This window comes from Oryctolagus cuniculus, chromosome 5 (genome assembly GCF_051225735.1).
Source record: "Oryctolagus cuniculus isolate XC-2025 breed Fujian yellow rabbit chromosome 5, ASM5122573v1, whole genome shotgun sequence".
Lineage (NCBI taxonomy): Eukaryota > Metazoa > Chordata > Mammalia > Lagomorpha > Leporidae > Oryctolagus > Oryctolagus cuniculus.
In genome coordinates this window covers 24043968-24063135 of record NC_142871.1, presented here as the reverse complement: position 1 = coordinate 24063135, position 19168 = coordinate 24043968, and the positions used below count along the sequence as shown (strand labels likewise).

The following is a 19168-nucleotide window of genomic DNA, read 5'->3' as shown; positions in this document are numbered from 1 at the left end:
CTAAATTGTAAAGTCAAAGAGGAATGTTAAAAAAAAGTGGTTTAACTAATGCTTTGATAGAGTGGTATAGTGAAGCTTTCTTGAGGACTTTCATCAAAAATGAAATGATCTTAAATGTTTATTGCTCAGAGACTGTCTGAGAATGGATTTGTACAGAGGGCCCAATGTTCTGAATAGTAGAATATGAGAAATCACATTTAAGTGCCATTTAGCAGATATTTAAATACTTAGTTTTTAAGGAGGATGTCATCTGTTTTTATTCTGTTTTATTGGTTTCTTCACCAAATCCAACTCTGTTATGTGTGTGTAAGGTGCTCTACTCTCACATAGAAACAACTCTGCTAATGAAGAGAATGCCTTTGATGGGTGAAGGTTTTTACACTAGAGGTAGAATTACTGTAAGGGTACAGAGAAATGCTCTCCCAAAGATGAATTCCTTTCTTAACAAAGCCTGGGGCTGTTAAACTCTTGCTTCTGACCTCCAGGTGGTGGGAAGGCACCTGTTGGAGGGTCTGATCCCTCTCTCAGATAAGGTTCCCTGGCTAGTGAGGTGGAAAGCAGCTGCTCAGGTCTTCTTGCTGCAGGTGGGGGATTCCTGCTTGCCAGGTGGGTTCTTGTAATGCTAGCTGCAGCCTGGAATGGTGCCTCTCAGGCCTCCTTGCTCTGTCGCTCACACATGTGCAGGGAAAAGGGACCCTATCCTCTCCTAAATCTGCCTCCAGACCTGTTGTAGATAAAAGAAGCTTCATTCCTAGTGCATTGGCTCCCGACCTTGTCTGAGTGTTAGTATCTCTGGGGAAGTATTTAAAAAATTCCAAACCCAGCCGGCGCCGTGGCTCAATAGGCTAATCCTCCACCTTGCGGCGCCGGCACACCGGGTTCTAGTCCCGGTTGGGGCGCCGGATTCTGTCCCGGTTGCCCCTCTTCCAGGCCAGCTCTCTGCTGTGGCCAGGGAGTGCAGTGGAGGATGGCCCAGGTGCTTGGGCCCTGCACCCCATGGGAGACCAGGAGAAGCACCTGGCTCCTGCCAGGATCAGCGCGGTGCGCCGGCTGCAGCGGCGGCCATTGGAGGGTGAACCAACGGCAAAGGAAGACCTTTCTCTCTCTGTCTCTCTCTCTCACTGTCCACTCTGCCTGTCAAAAAAAAAAAAAAAAATATTAAAAAAAAAAAAAAATTCCAAACCCATATCACACCCTAGACCCATTAACATCACAGCCCTCAGGGTGGGGTAGGACACAGGTGCTGGTAGATTCTGAAGCTAAGAGATTCCAGTGTTCAGGGAAATTAGGAAACCTGTATCTGAAGATGTTCTAGTTGAGGAATTTGCAAACTGAACACTCGCCTCCAGGGTGCTCAGCTGCTGTTCCATACCTGTTTGTCAGGACCTGGAGGAGTGGTGAGACTTACTTGCTTTTGTGTTTTATTTTCCAGCCAAAGGAACGTGGCTCCACCAGGGTGCATGCCTTAAATAACGTCAACAGAGTGCTGCAGGTTTTGCACCAGAACAATGTAAGCTTGGGGTGTGACTGTGTGGGGAAGGGTCCTGCTGCCACCAGCATGATTTCCTGTGAAACCAGTCACCTGCCCTACGCATTGACATCGGGTGATACATGGGAACAGTTTTCTTATGAGAACCATTGAGACTTTTGTGTGACAGTGGAAACTGTCACATGTTTTTTTTTTTCTGGTGGCTTTATTGATCTGCTGTTTCAATAACACATTTTTGAGCTATAGGCTTTCCCAGTTCTCTAAAAATGAAACTTCTCTTATCATCCAGTTCAGGTGTGATAAAACAAAAACCTGGGCTTTGGGGAAGTGGTGGTCTTTGAAGCTGTGCCTTTGTGTTCACAGGTGGAATTAGTGAACATAGGAGGAACTGACATCGTGGATGGCAATCACAAGCTGACACTGGGATTACTCTGGAGCATTATTTTGCACTGGCAGGTGGGCATTTCCAACCTTTTTTCCGTCAAAGTGGAAAACGTATTCTTTGTGGCATAGTTGGGGGTGGGGGGGGGCGGGGAGGCTGTTGTAACCAAGTACCACAAACTGCTAGCCTAGAACGTCAGAAATTCACACTCTCAGTACCAAAGGGTGGTTTCAAGGTGTCAGCCGTGTTGGTTCCTCCCAAGGGCTCTGAGGGAGAATCTGTTGCTTGTCTCTCTCCTAGCTTCCGGTTTGTTGGCAGTCTTTGGGGTTTGTAGGCATGCGGCAGCAAAGCCCCCATCTTCACATGGTATTCTGCATCTATGAGTTCTGTGTCCCAATTTCCCTTTTTGTAAGGATACCAGTCATGTTGGAATCAGCCAAACCCCCTGCCCAAACTCAGATATGACTTCCTCCTAGCACTGACTTCATTTCCAAGTAAGGCCCCATTCTGAGTAATGGAGGGTTAGGACTTCAGTATGTGAAACTTGGGGGAAGCACATTTGAACCCTAATCAGTTTGAGTGGCAGAAGCTGGCAAACTGATACATTTTCCTTGTACAGGAAAAAAAAAAAGTAGCTACTTTTGTTATATTTAATTTTATAAACTTACATAATTTCAGACTTATAGAAAAATTGCAAGAATAGTTTAAAGAATTCCCAGATACCTTTCATTCAGATTCCTTAAATGTTACTAGTTGTATTATTTCTTTTGCTCACTTTCTCTCCCATACCAAAAATCTTTAGTGTGATTTTCTAAAATCATGACATTCGTCTAAAAACAGGGGACTGTCTTATGTAACTAACCATGGTATGTCAACATAATAATATAGCATGCATAATATTAAAGCCATAATAAGTATTATATATTTTTGTATATTAATATAAAATTATATTATTAGAGACTAAAACCATAACTATTAAAATCGGGATAATAACTTTGAAAGTACAAGTACAAATGTACAGATCTTATGGAGAATGTCAATCTAAGATCATTCATTTATTGGTCTCTTTAGCCTTTGTTTCCCCTTCCTCACATTATTGCTATTTTTAAAGACTATTGGCTGGCTGTTTTGGAGAATCTCCCTCTGTGTGGGCTTAGCTAATGGTTTCTCAGAGATACAGGTTATTCATTTTTGGGAGGGATGCCATACATCTGATGTTGAGTTCTTCTCAGTGTACAATATCGGGGGGCCCATGTCCATTAGACCTTTTTGTAAGGGTTAAACTTGTTAAGATGATAGCGCCATGCTTCTCCATTGCAAAGCGGCTACTCATTGTTATTTAGCGGTACCTTGTCGGGATGTACTTTGAGACTGTGTGAATATTCAGCTACTTATCAAACTTTTATCTGGAGTTTTAGTGTCCTTTCATAATTATTTTTAAAGATTTGTTTGTTTATTTGAAAGGCACAGTTACAGAGAGGCAGAGGCAGAGAGAGGGAGAGAGAGAGAGAGAGAGAGAGAGAGAGATCGAGATCTTCCCTCTGCTGGCTCACTCCCCAAATGATCACAACGGCTGGAGCTGTGGCGATCCAAAGTCAGGAGCCAGGAGATTCTTCTGGGTCTCCCACATGGGTGCAGGGGCTCAAGCACTTGGGCCATCTTGGGCCATCTTCTGCTGCTTTCCCAGGCCATAGCAGAGAGCTGGAGCAGCCAGGACTTGAACCGGCACCCATATGAGATGCCTGCACTGCAGGCGGCAGCTTTACCCGCTATGCCACAGTGTTGGCCCCCTTTCATAATTCTCACCTGGATCAATTTTTACTAAGATGCCTGACAAATAATGATTTTCAATTTCACCATTTCTTCTTCTTCTTCTTCTTCTTTAATTTATTTTTTGACAGGCAGAGTGGACAGTGAGAGAGAGAGAGAGACAGAGAGAAAGGTCTTCCTTTGCCGTTGGTTCACCCTCCAATGGCCACCGCGGCTGGCGCGCTGCAGCCGGCGCACCGCACTGATCTGAAGCCGGGAGCCAGGTGCTTCTCCTGGTCTCCCATGGGGTGCAGGGCCCAAGGACTTGGGCCATCCTCCACTGCACTCCCGGGCCATAGCAGAGAGCTGGACTGAAAGAGGGGCAACCGGGACAGAATCTGGCACCCCGACTGGGACTAGAACCTGGTGTGCCGGCGCCACAAGGCGGAGTATTAGCCTATTGAACCACGGCGCTGACCACCATTTCTTCTGTTTGTTTGTTGGCCCTTCACTTTTAAGGAATAGCTTTCTTTTGTCTCTTGTTTATCTGTCTTTATCTAACCATCCATCCATCCTTCCCTTCATTTATATGTTAGCTGATAAATCATGGAGCTTTACATAAGTTTACAATTCTTTATCTTTATTCTTCATTTTGATGTTCAAGTTTTCCTAGATTTGGCTAGTTTAAGCCCCTTAAGTTGGCTCCTGTGTCCTTTTTTTTTTTTTTTTTTTTTGACAGGCAGAGTGGACAGTGAGAGAGAGAGACAGAGAGAAAGGTCTTCCTTTTGCCGTTGGTTCACCCTCCAATGGCCACCGCGGCCGGCGCGCTGCGGCCGGCGCACCGCGCTGATCCGATGGCAGGAGCCAGGAGCCAGGTGCTTTTCCTGGTCTCCCATGGGGTGCAGGGCCCAAGCACCTGGGCCATCCTCCACTGCACTCCCGGGCCACAGCAGAGAGCTGGCCTGGAAGAGGGGCAACCAGGACAGAATCCGGCGCCCCGACCGGGACTAGAACCCGGTGTGCCGGCGCCGCTAGGCGGAGGATTAGCCCAGTGAGCCGCGGCGCCGGCTGCTCCTGTGTCCTTTTAATGTATCACAGCATTCTTTTGAGTACTTCCATAAAATATATGTAGTGTTATAGAATAATTACATATAATGTTTGTTCTAGAGATAATTGTTACTGTGATCAGAAAAGATTCTTCACTCTGACTTTTTTAAAAGAGTTATTTATTTATTTTAAAGACAGATACAGAGAGGGAGGGAGATACAGATACAGAGAGAGAGAGAAAGAGAGAGAGAGAGAGAGAGAGAGAGAGAGAGAGATCAATCTTCATTTCCCAAATGGCTGCAATGGGTGGGTCTGGGCCGGGTCTGGGCCAGGTCAAAGCCAGTAGCCTGGAGCTTCATCTGGGTCTCCCACACATATGCAGGGCCCAAAGCACTTGGGCCATCCTCTGCTGCTCTCCCAGATGCATTAACAGAGAGCTAGATCAGAAGTGGAGCAGCTGGGTCTCAAACCCATAGGGGATGCCATTATTGCTGGTGGCAGCTTTACCTGCTATGCCACAACACCAGCCCCCTAGTCTTTGATTTTGTAGTAAGTCAAAAGTTCCTTCTTTCTTTTTCATTTTTGTAGAAAATAAAAACTGTTTTCTTTATACGAAAAGGTGTTTTTAAATGAAGAGTATTAAAATACTGACTTTTTGTGAGAAGAAAGTAATGTTAATTCAGCATAGTACAAGTATTGTCTATGATACAGAAAAATACAATAATATATGAAAGAGGTAAAAATCACCTCCAAACCCTGGAACCCAAAATAATTACTGTTAAAACTTTCTGTTCTGTTAAAAAATCTAAACCTTCTGTTTAAAGGAAACATTTGAAAGAAAATGAGTTCCAATTCCCTGATCCATAATGGTTAACTTTTATAATTCTTATTGAGAGACTTGAGGGAATAGCTCTGTCCAGTTATGGCAAATGTGCTTTCTCTCAAACAGGTCAAAGATGTCATGAAGGCTGTCATGTTGGACCTGCAGCAGACCAACAGCGAGAAGATCCTGCTGAGCTGGGTGCGTCAGACCACCAGGCCCTACAGCTCCGTCAATGTCCTCAACTTCACCACCAGCTGGACAGATGGACTTGCCTTTAATGCTGTGCTCCACCGACACAAGTGAGACCTTACTCCCGTTGGCAGTGGGCTTTACAAGTCTGTTTCTCCTGTGTGTCCCTCCCCTGCTGCTCCTCCCTAAAGTCCCTTCCCCACCTGCCACCCTCTCTGCATGTGCTGTACCAAAACACCAAGGAAAGAAGTATGGTGAGAGAAGACAACCCATCAAGTTTTCATTGTCACAGGACTTCAATGCCAGAGTGCAATGGCCATGGCTTCTATTACATATTTTTGAGTTGAAAAATGTAAAATAGTTTGAATTATTCATTGTGGCACATTCAGCACTAACCAGTAACATACACAAAGAATTGTGTTAGCTTTTACCCCCATACCAAAAGTAAAACTCTATAAAGTCAATGCAACACCAATTAAAAATAGCCAAATGCTTTTTTTTTTTTTTTTGGTGAAACTTGTGAATAGATTCTAATTATGTAAAGAAGATCAAATGCCCAAGAATAACTAGGATAGTCCAGAAGAAGAGCTACTGAGATGCGTTCCACAAAGAAACCAAAAGTAAATATGAAGCTATACGAGTTAGACATGCAGTACTACAAATAAATATAAACTAATATAATAATAGACTGAACCATATAAAGTTGCCAAGACTGGAGTGTTTTTGATATACAAGAACAACAGTTTCATTTGGTTCAACCTAAGAGAATAAAGATCTAAGAAATATTCTCATTATATAGGAAAACATAAAATTGAGTGGATACTGCAGATTAATGGATGTTGAGACAATTGGTTATCTATACATAACTAAGTGCATAGCCATACTCAAAAAATAAGTTTTGCTAAGGGCAAAATTATGTTATATTGCTATTATAAATTATTAATATTCTCATTTCATTTCCTCTATGGTCTTTGTTCATATTTTAAAATAGACATTTTTCTACATCTTACTTCTGCAAATGTATTAAATCCTTACAAGTTGTAGTGGGTTTGTTTTTATAGACTGTGGGTTTTCTGGAAGGTGGAGTTGGGGCAAGGGATGTTTAGAATGTCCTTGAATTGTTTCTTCTTCTGTTTTTGTTCTTCCTTTTGCCTTGTCCTTTAATTCGTTGTTGATTTGAATTGATGATTGTGAGCAGAAGGATTTTTTCTTGATAATAAAGGTAGCTCTCTTAATGTTTTACCATAAGAATGATGTTTGCTATAGCTTTTTGGATATATTGTGTTTTTTATGAGGTTAAATAATGCACCTACCTTCCCACTGAATCTTCTACCACTCCTTTATGAGTCTGAAAAGGTTTCACTCAGTTCCTAGTAGGTTGGGAGATTTTATCAAGAATGTCTTGAATTTTAGCCATTACTTTTCTCCATCTATTAATTAATTGATTCAATAAATACATATGAGTGTATACACACTGTACATAGCAGAGAACAAAAGAGGTGGAAATTTCAAAGAAGGAGATGGACAATAAATTTAAAAAAATGCAAATTGTATAGTACATAGAAATGGTAAATATGCTGAAAGAAAAAATGCAATCAGCAAGAAGAGGAACCTAGCATGGTGGGCTACAGGAGTAGTGGTGGCCTGTATGGGGAGGGTATAGTAGAAGGAGATGAGGTCTGGGAGGGAACTGGGCAGTGGAGGAGATTGTGGAAGGTCGGAGGGTCTGCTAGACAAGAACAGAGAAAGATAGTGAACTTTTGGATAGCTCAAAGCAAGAATAATGTTCAATTTTGTGGGGTTAAAAAAATCAAGACAGAAATGAAATGCCAATTAATAATAGCCTATAGGACCGTGATTGGAGGGAATTCTCAAGGCCTTATTTTAGAAATCTCCTATGAACTCATTAGAACTGTTTTTTCTATTCTGCCAATTCTGGTCTTTCAAGTGGAGAATTTAGTTCATTAACTTACACTGTGATAATGGATATATTTAGGTTCATTTTTACCACCTAGTTTGAAGACACTTCTGCTACATTTTCTGTGCATTTTTCTTTGCCTTCCTTTGTATTGATTGGCATTCCCACCTTCCTTTTTTTCTTTTATTATTTGGGAAATATGAAGTAGTTCTTTTCTAGTCTTTCAATGGTTAACCCAGAAATCTACCAAAGCAATGAACTTATAGTTAAAATTTTCATAGTGGTAAGTTACTTTCAAATATTATATACTTGACATATCTTTGAGATATCATGGTAAAAACATCTAAAAATGAATTAAATTAGGTTATAACAATAGCTGCTTTGATTTTGTATATTTCATCTTCATTGCATTTTATTTACTTGGCTTTTCAGACCTGATCTCTTCAGCTGGGACAAAGTTGTCAAAATGTCCCCAATTGAGAGGCTGGAACATGCCTTCAGCAAGGCTCAGACTTACTTGGGTATTGAAAAGCTGTTAGATCCTGAAGGTACTGTTTAATGTTTACTTTCAGAATTGATTTTGCTTTGTAATTTTGAATGCTTGAAAAGTAGTGGGTTTTTTCCCCCCTTTTTGGAATGAATCAGGAAAATTGTAGAATCTTTTTTCAACTATAGGTACAAGACTTTTTATTGCAGACAAATTGTTAGTACTTTTTGTATATTATTGTTTTTTAAAGATTTATTTTATGTATTTGAAAGGCAGAGTGAGAGAGAGAGAGAGAGAAAGACAGAGAGAGAGAGGTCTTCTGTCTGCTGGTTCACTCCACAAATGGCTGCAATGGCCAAGGCTGGGGTAGGCTGAAGCCAGGAGGTAGTTTCTTCCAGGTTTCCCATGTGGTTCAGGGTCCCAAGCACTTGGGCCATTCTCTGCTGCTTTCCCAGGTGCATTAGTAGGGAGCTGCTGGATAGGAAGTGGTACAGTTGGAACTTGAACCAGCACCCATATAGCCAGAGCTGCAGGAGACTGCTTCATCCACTACACCACAGAGCTGGCCTCAGTATTTTGTATTTAGAATTTGAAGAATACTTTTGATAAAAATTTAATTATATCTTTGGATAATAGTTATCTGTATCAAGTAGGATTTATTTATTTATTTAAAGATTTGTTTATTTGAAAGGCAGAGTTGCAGAAAGGCAGAGGCAGAGAGAGGGAGAGTTTTTCCTTCTGCTAGTTCACTCCTCAAATGGCTGCAACAGCTGGAGCTAGGCCAATCCAAAACCAGGAGCTAGGAGCTTCTTCCAGATCTCCCATATGGGGTGCATCTTCCACTGCTTTCTTAGGCACATTAACAGGCAACTGGATCAGAAGTGGAGCAGCTTGGACTCCAACTGGTGACCATATGAGATGGGATCTTGGCACTGCAAGTGGCAACTTTATCCTCTATGCCATAGTGCCAACCCCTAAAGTAGGATTTAAAGCTTTAGGAAAATAAATAATTATTTAGATAATTCAGGACTTCGTGTAGTTACTTAAATACATTTTTGTGTGAATTTCATATGATTGTGTGAATTACATATGATCTGAAGCCTTTGGTTATGAAGCTTGCAGGGTTGACATAACATAAGTGTCAATTCCTGGTTCTGTAATGGTTCATTCAAGTAACACTCCTGTTTGAAGGACTTGAGGGAATAGCTGTGTTCAGTTATGGCAAACATAATTTCTCTTGAATAGGCCAAAGACTAAAGTCTGTTTCATTGTGGTAATACACGGCAGCGTATCTTTGAGCATTTTGGGGTAACCTTTCAGGGAAGAAATGGGATGCCGAAGAAAAAGAAGGACTCCTTTTTGCTTCTTTCTTATAGATTGTGATATGAAATAGCAACTGACTGAGTTACGGCAATACAAAAATTATTTACTATATTAGGGATTGTTTATGAGTACTAAGGAGAGCTATTTTATATCCAATATTGAGCAATTCACATATTTTGGACATCTAATTTAAGAAGGTTCTTATTTTCTTCCACCTTTAGATGTTGCTGTTCAGCTTCCTGACAAGAAATCCATAATTATGTATTTAACATCGTTGTTTGAAGTGCTGCCTCAGCAAGTCACTATAGATGCTATCCGTGAGGTAGAGACCCTCCCAAGGAAGTATAAGAAAGAATGTGAAGAAGAAATTAATATACAGGTACAGGTAAATTTTTACCAAAACAGTTGACTTGCTATATGTGTTTTGTCACAGGTACTAGATAAAAGCACCTGCCAAGGATTCTCTTCTTGACCGAGAACATCTGGGTTTCTTGGTGCACATTATCCTAAGCAGTTCAGTTTATCTGTGAGTGTGTTCTCCCGTGTGTGTAACAGAAGTCATATCTTACCCCACTTTACGAAGAACAGAACTATTATTTCATACCACAGGGCTGGAGGTGGGGTCCAGGGTGAGCAAGACCCTATGCTTTTCCATCATCTACTTGCCATCTTCTGTCATGTGCTCAAGGTGATTTTTCTCATGTCAGCCTAGTCTTTATTTCTAAGTCTTAATTTTCTTTCCATTTTTTTTGCCATTAAAAAGTGAACTTTTCTTATTATATTCTCACAAAGGGCTATCACATATTCTTATTTCACTTATCTGCAGTATACTATTTGGTGAATTTTCATCCAAGGGCTTAGTATGATTTCCTTTAGCAGGGTATCAATGAATTAATTTAAGGAAATGCAAATAATATCATAAATGTTTTTCTCTCAATTATCTAGCCTTGAATCAGTCCATCTTTTATCTTTTTTAAATTTAGTCTAGGCCGGCGCTGCGGCTAATCCTCCGCCTGCGGTGCCAGCACATTGGGTTCTAGTCCCGGTCGGGGCGCCGGATTCTGTCCCGGTTGCCCCTCTTCCAGGCCAGCTCTGCTGTGGCCCGGGAGTGCAGTGGAGGATGGCCCAAGTGCTTGGGCCCTGCACCCACATGGGAGACCAGGAGAAGCACCTGGCTCCCAGCTTCGGATCAGCGTGGTGCGCCGGCCGCAGCGCGCCGGCGGCGGTGGCCATTGGAGGGTGAACCAATGGCAAAAGGAAGACCTTTCTCTCTGTCTCTCTCTCTCACTGTCCACTCTGCCTGTCAAAATTTAGTCTAACCAGTCTTCTTCGTTCATAAAATCCTATGAGAATCCTATGAGTTATACCTGTTCTTAAAAATCACTTAGTCCAGCAGTTTAGCAACCCTGTAAGTAAGAGCCGTATGTGGCTGTCATAATGATAAGAAAGACATTTACACAGGCAGAAAGCCTGGGCTTAGGAGTTTAAATTTTATACTATCTCTGCTTGTTTGTGATCAATTTCTAAACCTCTCAAACACAGTTTTTCAAAACGTGGTTAAATCTACCCACTGTGTCATGAAGATAATGAATTCGGAGTATCTGAACTTTGTAATAACAGCAGCTGTAATTATTATAATTTTTCCTCCTACTTTGCTTTGATATTCTCATTCAACATGTTTCTTTTGTAAAATGTCACTTAATTTCCACATTATAATATTCTGACATCGCATGCTTCCGAGACCTCTGAGATCCACAGCGCTTATTATTTTAGATTTTCTTTGGCTGTTATGTACCAGTTCTTTTGTTCTCTTCCATTCAAAAATAGCATGATTTTTAGAATTTTAGAGGGTCTGATTGTGAGCTTTGGCTTTTTCTCTTAGTTTTGAAAATTAAGTTCTGCTCAGGAACAGCCCCAACTTCTTATGATTGACAGGAAAATACTGCAACTCATTTGCCCTTGGTAGTGTACTCACTATTCTGCATTAACCAGATGCCTTTTTAGAGGGCTTCATCTTCTGGGTTTATCATTTGGTTTTAGAGTCATTTTATTTATTCATTTATTTCAAAGATTTTATTTTATTATACAGAGAGAGAGAAGGAGAGGCAGAGGGGGAGAGAGAAAGAGAAATCTGCTGGTTCACTCCCCAGATGGCCGCAACGGCCAGAGCTGGGCCGATCCAAAACCATGAGCCAGGAACTTCTTCAGGGTCTCCCACACGGGTGCAGGGGCACAAGGACTTGGGCCATTTCCCACTGCTTTTTCCCATAGCAGAGAGCTGGATTGGAAGTGGAGCAGCTGGTACTCAAACTGGTGCCCATATGGGATGCTGGTGCTACAGGTGGTGGGCCCACTCGCTATGCCACAACACTGTCCCCTAGAGTCATTTGTTTATTGGATTGGTGTTCCTTTTTGTTAGGAAGGGGAGTTTTGTTAATTCCTACAGTTCAGGCCATTTGCCTATTTCAAATAAGAATTCTGTTTAGGATTCAGGTTGACATGATAACAATTGCAGAATCCATCCACTGTTTGAGAACAATTGTATTAACACGAACCTCTTCATTTGCATGCTTTTGTTAGTGTCTTGAAAGTTGAGTGATGTTAAATGAAGAAATAAAATGTGACCAAGTTTTGATCATCTACTTTTTGACATACTTCCCCTTCACTACTGTCCAATGACTGCCAATGGCCAGTCTTCCTCCTGGCTCTTTCCTTTCTATAGATATACGCTGAGAGCATTATGTGACCAGTAAATAATTCTTGCATTTGTCCTTACATATCTATCAGTTGAAAGTGTACCCATGTGTTCTGATTAATACCTCCTGAACTTTTGCATTTGGATAATACTGTCCATCTCACACCTCAGAGCTGTTGGAGTGTTATCGAAGTGACCTTACTCCTCACTAACTTCCTTTGTTCTTACATATCCTCTTTATAGTGTGGGGTTTGGTGTCCTACATGATATCCAGAGTCATTTTAGCTCAACTATTTCAGGATTTTTTAAAAAGATTTATTTATTTATCTGAAATGAAGAGTTACAGGGAGGCAGCGGCAGAGAGAGAGAGAGAAAGAGAGAGAGAGATTGAGAGGTAGAGAGAGAGAGAGAGAGAGAGAGAGAGAGAGAGAAAGTCTTCCATCTATTCACTCCCCAGATGACCACAATAGCCAGAACTACACCCATCTGAAGCCAGGAGCCAGGAGCTTCTTCCAGGTCTCCCACACAGGTACAGGGGTCCAAGGACTTGGGCCATCTTCTACTTCCTTCTCAGGCCATAGAAGAAAGCTGGATCAGAAGTAAAGCAGCCAGGTCTCAAACTGGCACCTATATGGGATGTAGGTACTGCAGGCAGCAGCTTTACCTGCTATGCCACAGCACTGGCCCCGAATTTCAGGATTTTAAGTCCAGGATTTAATCATTTTTCCTTTCTCTGTCTTTGGTACAATCTCTCTCTTGATTTTCCGTTGTTTCAACTTTGTGCTCACTGTTTTTTTTTTTTTTTTAAAGATTTATTTATTTGAAATTCAGAGTTACACAGAGAGAGAAGGAGAGGCAGAGAGAGAGAGAGAGAGAGAGAGAGAGAGAGACAGAGAGAGGTCTTCCATTCCACTGCTTCACTTCCCAGATGGCCACAACAGCTGGAGCTGTGCCAATCCGAAGCCAGGAGCCAGGATCTTCCTCCAGGTCTCCCACATGGGTGCAGGGACCCAAGGACTTGGGCCATCTTCTGCTGCTTTCCCAGGCCACAGCAGAGAGCTGGATTGGAAATGGAGCAGCCAGGACTCGAACCAGGGTCCATATGGGATGCCGGCACTGCAGGCGGTAGCTTTACGGCTACGCCACAGCGCCGGCCCCCTCACTGGTTTATTATTTAACTCCTGTACCCACATTGCTGCATTCATCTGATTCTTCCTCCTGAGGGCCTTTTGTGTGTATTTGCCTTCTATTCCAGTCTTCATGTTAAAGACTTTTCCTTCCCTTGTAGTTAATGAGACCCAGCCTACTTGCACACATTGGTCATGGTGGACTTTTCCCTCTTTTTGCCCAAGATTCTTGTGCACATGGATTTTTCCCCTCCGTGAAATGCTCTTCTATCCACTATTGGCTGGCAAGCTTCCCACTTTTCCTTATTTTAAATGGAAACTTTTCAGAGAAGTTTTCTCTGATAAACCTATCAAAATTCACTCCCCCCCCCCCCCCATATGTGTGTGTGTGTGTGTGTGTCTTGCTATCATGGTTTTTGTAAACTATGTTAAGAATTTTAGATTAGGAGTTTTGAGAAAGTAATGAAAGGTTTTAGGCAGGGAAGTCTTAGGATGTGATAGCATTTTCAGAACATCATTCTAGGGGCAGTATTTGGCCTCGTGGTTAAGTCTCAGCCAGTTAAGATGCCTGCTTCCATGCCAGTGTGCTTGGGATTGATACCCAGCTCTGGCTCGTGGCTCCAGCTCCCTGGCCAGTGTACACCTTGAGAAGCAGCAGTGTTGACTCGAGTAGTTGGGTTCCTGTCACTTACATGGGAGACTTGGATTTTATTCCCAGTTCTCAGCTTTGGCCTTGGCCCAATTCAGGCCATGGTGGGCACTTGGGGAGTAAATGGTTGAATTGTCGCAGTTTTTCTGTCTCTCAGCCCCTTAAATAAACAAACAGCAGAATTCTGGCTGCTGTGTCGACAAATGAATTGATGAATTAGGAATAGGGTGGTCAACAGGAAAGTGAAAACACTTGTTATCAGGCTGTTCTAGTTCAGAGGAGAGATATGGGTGGTTGTGGAGATGGAAAGGTTTGTGTGGATTTAGGACAAATTTTGAAGGTAGAGATTGCTTACGTATTAAGTATGGGAGGTGAAAGAAAGAGGGAAACTGAGGCTGGCTCCCAGATTTCAGCTGAAGTCCTTAGGTGCATGAGGGGTCATTTACAGAATAGGAGCGGCTGGCTCTGTGGTGTAGCAGGTGAAGCCAGCACCTGCAACGTCAGCGTCTCATATGGGCACTGGTTAAAGTCCCAGCCACTCAATTTCTGATCCAGTTCCCTGCTAATGCACCCAGAAAGATGGTGGAGGATGACCCAAGTGGTTGGGCCTCTCCACCTACCAGGGAGACCCGGAAGACACTCCTGGCTCCTGGATTTGGCATGGCTCAGCCCTGGCGGTCATTGTGGCCTTTGAGGAGTGAACCAGAAGATAGAAGACCTCTGTGTCTGTCTCTTTCTCTCTTGGTCTAGATATGTGTTTCAAATAAATAAAATAAATTCTGGGGCTGGTGCTGTGGCATAGCAGGTAAAGCTGCAGCTTGCAGTGCTGGTATCCCATATGGGTGCCAGTTCAAGTCCTGGCTGCTCCACTTCTGATCCAGCTCTGGGCTATGGCTTGGGGAAGCAATAAAAGATGGCCCAAGTCCTTGGGTCCCTGCATTCACGTACAAAACCTGGAAGAAGCTCCTGGCTCCTGGCTTCTGATTGGCCTAGCAGGTTTGAGAGTGAATCAGAGGCCATTTGGGGAGTGAATATGCAGATGAAAGATCTCTCTCTCTTTCTTCCTCTGCCTCTCTGTAACTCTGCCTTTCATATAAATAAATAAATCTTTAAAAAAAGTTTAAAAATATATCCAAGAAATGGGAAAGCCTGAGGGGAAACAAGTTTAGGGAAAGCAATGGAGGGTTTAGTTATGGATGTGGTTTGGTATGCCTATAGGATAGTAAAGTGGAGGGCGGGGTTTAGGAGTTTGCAGTTGAGGCTTCTGGATGGCTCTAGATGGTTCTTTACCTCCAATGGAGGGCCCACGTGGGATGCTGGCACTGCAGGCTGTGGCCCCACCCTCTACACCACAGCGCCAGCCCACTCTGTGCATTTCAGTATGTTTGAAAGATTCTATTTAAAAACTTTGAATGAAAGGTGATAAAGCGGAGGCTGTAAGTTTCAAAGAAGTTTTGCTCTGGCAGGGAACAAAAGGATGAGGGTGACAATAGTTTTGGTGATAAGATCCTAAAGTGTTCCTATACAAGGCAATAGTTGCTTAGAAAGAGGTTGAGTAGAATTTATTTCATGAGCTCCTTAAAAATGGCCAGTTGTGTAAACAAGAGGGCAGTTGCCTCCACAAGCAATAAATAAATGTAATCAGTACCCTGACCTGTGTGTGTGGCTCTCTTTCAGTGTCTAATGCACAATATTAAAATGCAATTCAGAGCAAGCATTTTAACCAGGGGTCAAAGCAAAGTTCTCATCTCCCTCTCTTTCTGCAAATTACCTCCATATCCAAGGCCCAACTTTTCCAGCTCCTCCATGAAACTTTGCTTACTATTTTAGCTCTTGGTGAACCCCAAGGGCACCCTTTTTTTGGGACCATGACATTTATCACTTTGCTAACAGCCATTTATTTTTATCCATTCAGCACTGACTTTTTTTGTTGCTATTTCCCTCTCCCCAACCCTATTAGAATCTCCTTGAATACAGAACTCTTGCTTGCTGGCTGTTTTTGTACCTTTTGCCATCCTGAGTTTGCCAGCTCAGTAATTGCTTTCTGACTAATTGACAGTATTGCTCGCCTGACTCCTGAGAACTGGATCCGTGCCTAGCACGAGGTGGTGCCTACCTTGGGTTCTGTATACACTGTGTCCTTGTCGAACATTTCTCATGTTCAGGATAACCGAGAGTTATTGCTGGTTTTGTTTTTCCAGAGCACAGCGCCAGAGGAGGAGCAGGAGGGTCCCCGGGCCGAAACCCCCAGCACTGTCACCGAGGTGGATATGGATCTGGACAGTTACCAGATAGCACTGGAGGAAGTTCTGACCTGGCTGCTTTCTGCCGAGGACACGTTCCAGGAGCAGGACGAGATTTCTGACGACGTTGAAGAAGTTAAAGACCAGTTTGCAACTCATGAAGTAATTATCTATGGCTCGTGCGCAGATGCCTCCGCCGTGGGTCCTGTGCCTGGACCAGGGTCTACACCCTGATGTTGGTTGTTGAATTGTGCTCTACAGAAAGGTCACAGTGTGTTTCAGGACTTAGGATATGCAGCTAGGGCTTTTTTTATAAAACTGATGTGGGTGATTAATTGTGTGTCAGAATTAGATTTCAGATTTGAATTTTATGATATCTTCTATATTTTATAGAACCATTGATGGAAATCAATGCATAGCATTGCTCCTTTCTAAAGTGTGTTGCTATAGTTAAAAAATGAAATGACTAATCAGCACACCAGGTGTTTAGGTTTTGAGTGTTTATGGGACATCATATTTGTATTTGTTGTATTATTAAGCAAATGTCATACCCAGTATTCTTGTACAACCTTATGAAATGAAAGTTTCCTGCCATCTTGAGGATATATTTCAGTGTAGTGAATTTGACTATGCTGAGATTTCTTTTTGGTTAAGCAGTTTTTGTGTGTGTATTTATGTCGATTGATCATATTTGTTGTTTTGGATCGAAAATAATCGAAATGGTAATATGCGTCAAAGCAATTCCTCTAGGGAGAATGAGGTGTTTTATGTATTATGTTTACTCCTAATTTGACATTCATGATCTTTTAATAGGAAAATCAACATTTACTTAAAAACAGCTGGTATTATCAGAGGTCACATGGGTCTCTTTGATCCCTTTCTCTTTGCAAGTATGCTGGGTGCTTTTTTTCCTATTTTCAGAGCTTAAAAATTGAATGAGCATCTACTTTATGTGCACTCTGCTGGGCTCTCCGTTTCTACAGCATTGATGGTTACATTATTCATTATTATTATTATTATTATTATTATTGTTATTGTTACTATTACTATTACTGAGGCCACAGTTCACAAGTAGTCACGTTGTGCTTTCCTAGGCCTTTATGATGGAGCTGACTGCACACCAGAGCAGCGTGGGGAGTGTCCTGCAGGCGGGTAACCAGCTCATCACACAGGGGACTCTGTCTGATGAAGAGGAGTTTGAGATTCAGGAACAAATGACTCTGCTGAATGCTAGGTGGGAGGCTCTGAGGGTGGAGAGCATGGACAGACAGTCCCGGTGAGTGAAAGCCATGAAATTCACACTGTATTCCCTGTGCTGAGTGGCCCAGGTCAGCTCCAGTCGAAGTCAGCATTCCAGGCACTTGCCTTTTCAAATTTTGACCCTTTTTTATTTGTAATATAGCTGGATTTTTGTTACTTTATGAAAAGAATTATTTATGTATTTGAGAGGCTAAGAGAGAGACAGAGACATCTCCCACATACTGGATTTCTCCTTAAATGCCCACAATAGCCACAGGCCAGGCCAAAGCCCAGAGTTGGGAACTTCATCTGGGTTTTCCATGTGGGTGTTGGGAACCCAGTTACTTGACCACTGCATCCCAGGCTGTGTTAGTAGGAAGCTGGAGTCAGGAGCCAGAGGTAGGTATTGAACCCAAGTATTTTGATGTGGGATGTAGGCATCTTAACTTCTAGGCTAAACACCCATCCCTGTTGCTAGAATTTTCCATGCCTTTTTGGAAATTTTGCAGGAATTTTCCATGATCTTTGTTTCCTGTTTGGTGTATTAGTAAAGCCAAAAGGTGAAAGTTTAAATATAGAAATCAGCAAAAAAGGACGATATTTATTGGGGATAGTTAAGTTTGTAGTAATATTAAAACTGATAATCATGAACTTGGTGTGAAGAAGACAAGACTGTGTAGTAGATCTACCATTCCATTTTCTAACTTTTTTTTTAAAGCAGTTTTTTATCATTGTCCATTTTGTGCATTGCATATTAAGCAGCAAACTGCATTCCTTTGTCATTTCCACCTATTTAATAAGCAGGAATTCCTGACTGAAAAACAATGATTTCAAGATGAATACTGGATGCTGTTATTTTCACCATTTGACTGCATTTAGTGAACCCCATTTAGGAAGAAAGTAAAAGTGTTATTCCTGGTTTATATGTAAGGACTGAATGCTACTTTAAGTGATTAGACAAGGGTGTGTTCCCTCACCCCGTGTCTCTGGAGCCTGGAGTCTATGTTTGCCTTTGTAAAAGAAAAAAAAAAAAAAACCCAAAGCAATGGGAATAATTCTCCATCCCCCTGGGCAGGCTGCATGACGTGCTGATGGCACTACAGCGGCAGCAGCTGCAGCAGCTCTCGGCCTGGCTGACCCTCACTGAAGAACGCATCCAGAAGATGGAAACCTGCCCCCTGGACGATGACTTAACATCCTTGCAGAAGCTGCTAGAAGAACACAAAGTAAACCTGGCTCATATTTCTTTTATGCCTTATCAAATATAAAAGAGCAGCACTTAGCATTCCCAGAGCCTGATGGCTTTTCTCATCAGTGGCATTGGGACACTTCCTCTGTGCACTCTTCATTCAGCAGCTTGTAGGGTAGAGTTCATGGGGATGTGACTTGCTGAGGCAGGGGGGAAAGCACAGGTAGAATTTTACATGGGTCTGTGCGGCATGCTGGTGAATGTACATGTCTCATTGGATTTAGGAAAGGGTTCTGGGACCCTTAAGTGGTTACGATCCCTAGTGTGTCTACATTAATGCAAGTGTGGGTTAAATAGCACATCCTAAGATGTACCTGTAGCTCATCCTTCGAGGAAAGCTGTGGCTTCTTCTCAGAGTCAGTAGCATCAGACACTGTGTGAGCATCCAAAATTTGTGGACACTTTAATTTGTTCACAAGTTTGGGAGATAACTATAGTCAAGGCAAAGAGAGAGAGAGAAAAGTATCCTCTGCAAATTGTTTAGAGAGTTTTATTGATCAAAAGAATCATCTGTGAAGTGATAAATAGGGATGCTTTAAACCCTACTTGAGAAGCGTTT

At 42.3% G+C, this 19168-nt stretch overlaps 1 protein-coding gene across 16 annotated transcripts in view; it reads left to right on the top strand.

The window, feature by feature from the left end:
• UTRN (utrophin) overlaps positions 1 to 19168 on the top strand; it is a 580255-nt gene that overhangs the window by 143861 nt on the left and 417226 nt on the right. For 11 of the 16 annotated variants that reach the window (XM_089333655.1, XM_089333653.1, XM_089333654.1 and 8 more), the window contains 8 exons: positions 1433 to 1510; positions 1853 to 1945; positions 5617 to 5789; positions 8030 to 8145; positions 9629 to 9792; positions 16080 to 16283; positions 17216 to 17397; positions 18436 to 18586. In XM_089333655.1, the coding sequence (XP_089189781.1) occupies positions 1433 to 1510; positions 1853 to 1945; positions 5617 to 5789; positions 8030 to 8145; positions 9629 to 9792; positions 16080 to 16283; positions 17216 to 17397; positions 18436 to 18586 (1161 nt within the window). The remainder of the gene's footprint in view (positions 1 to 1432; positions 1511 to 1852; positions 1946 to 5616; positions 5790 to 8029; positions 8146 to 9628; positions 9793 to 16079; positions 16284 to 17215; positions 17398 to 18435; positions 18587 to 19168) is intronic. The other 5 variants (XM_089333656.1, XM_089333657.1, XM_089333662.1 and 2 more) reach the window with 1 other exon arrangement.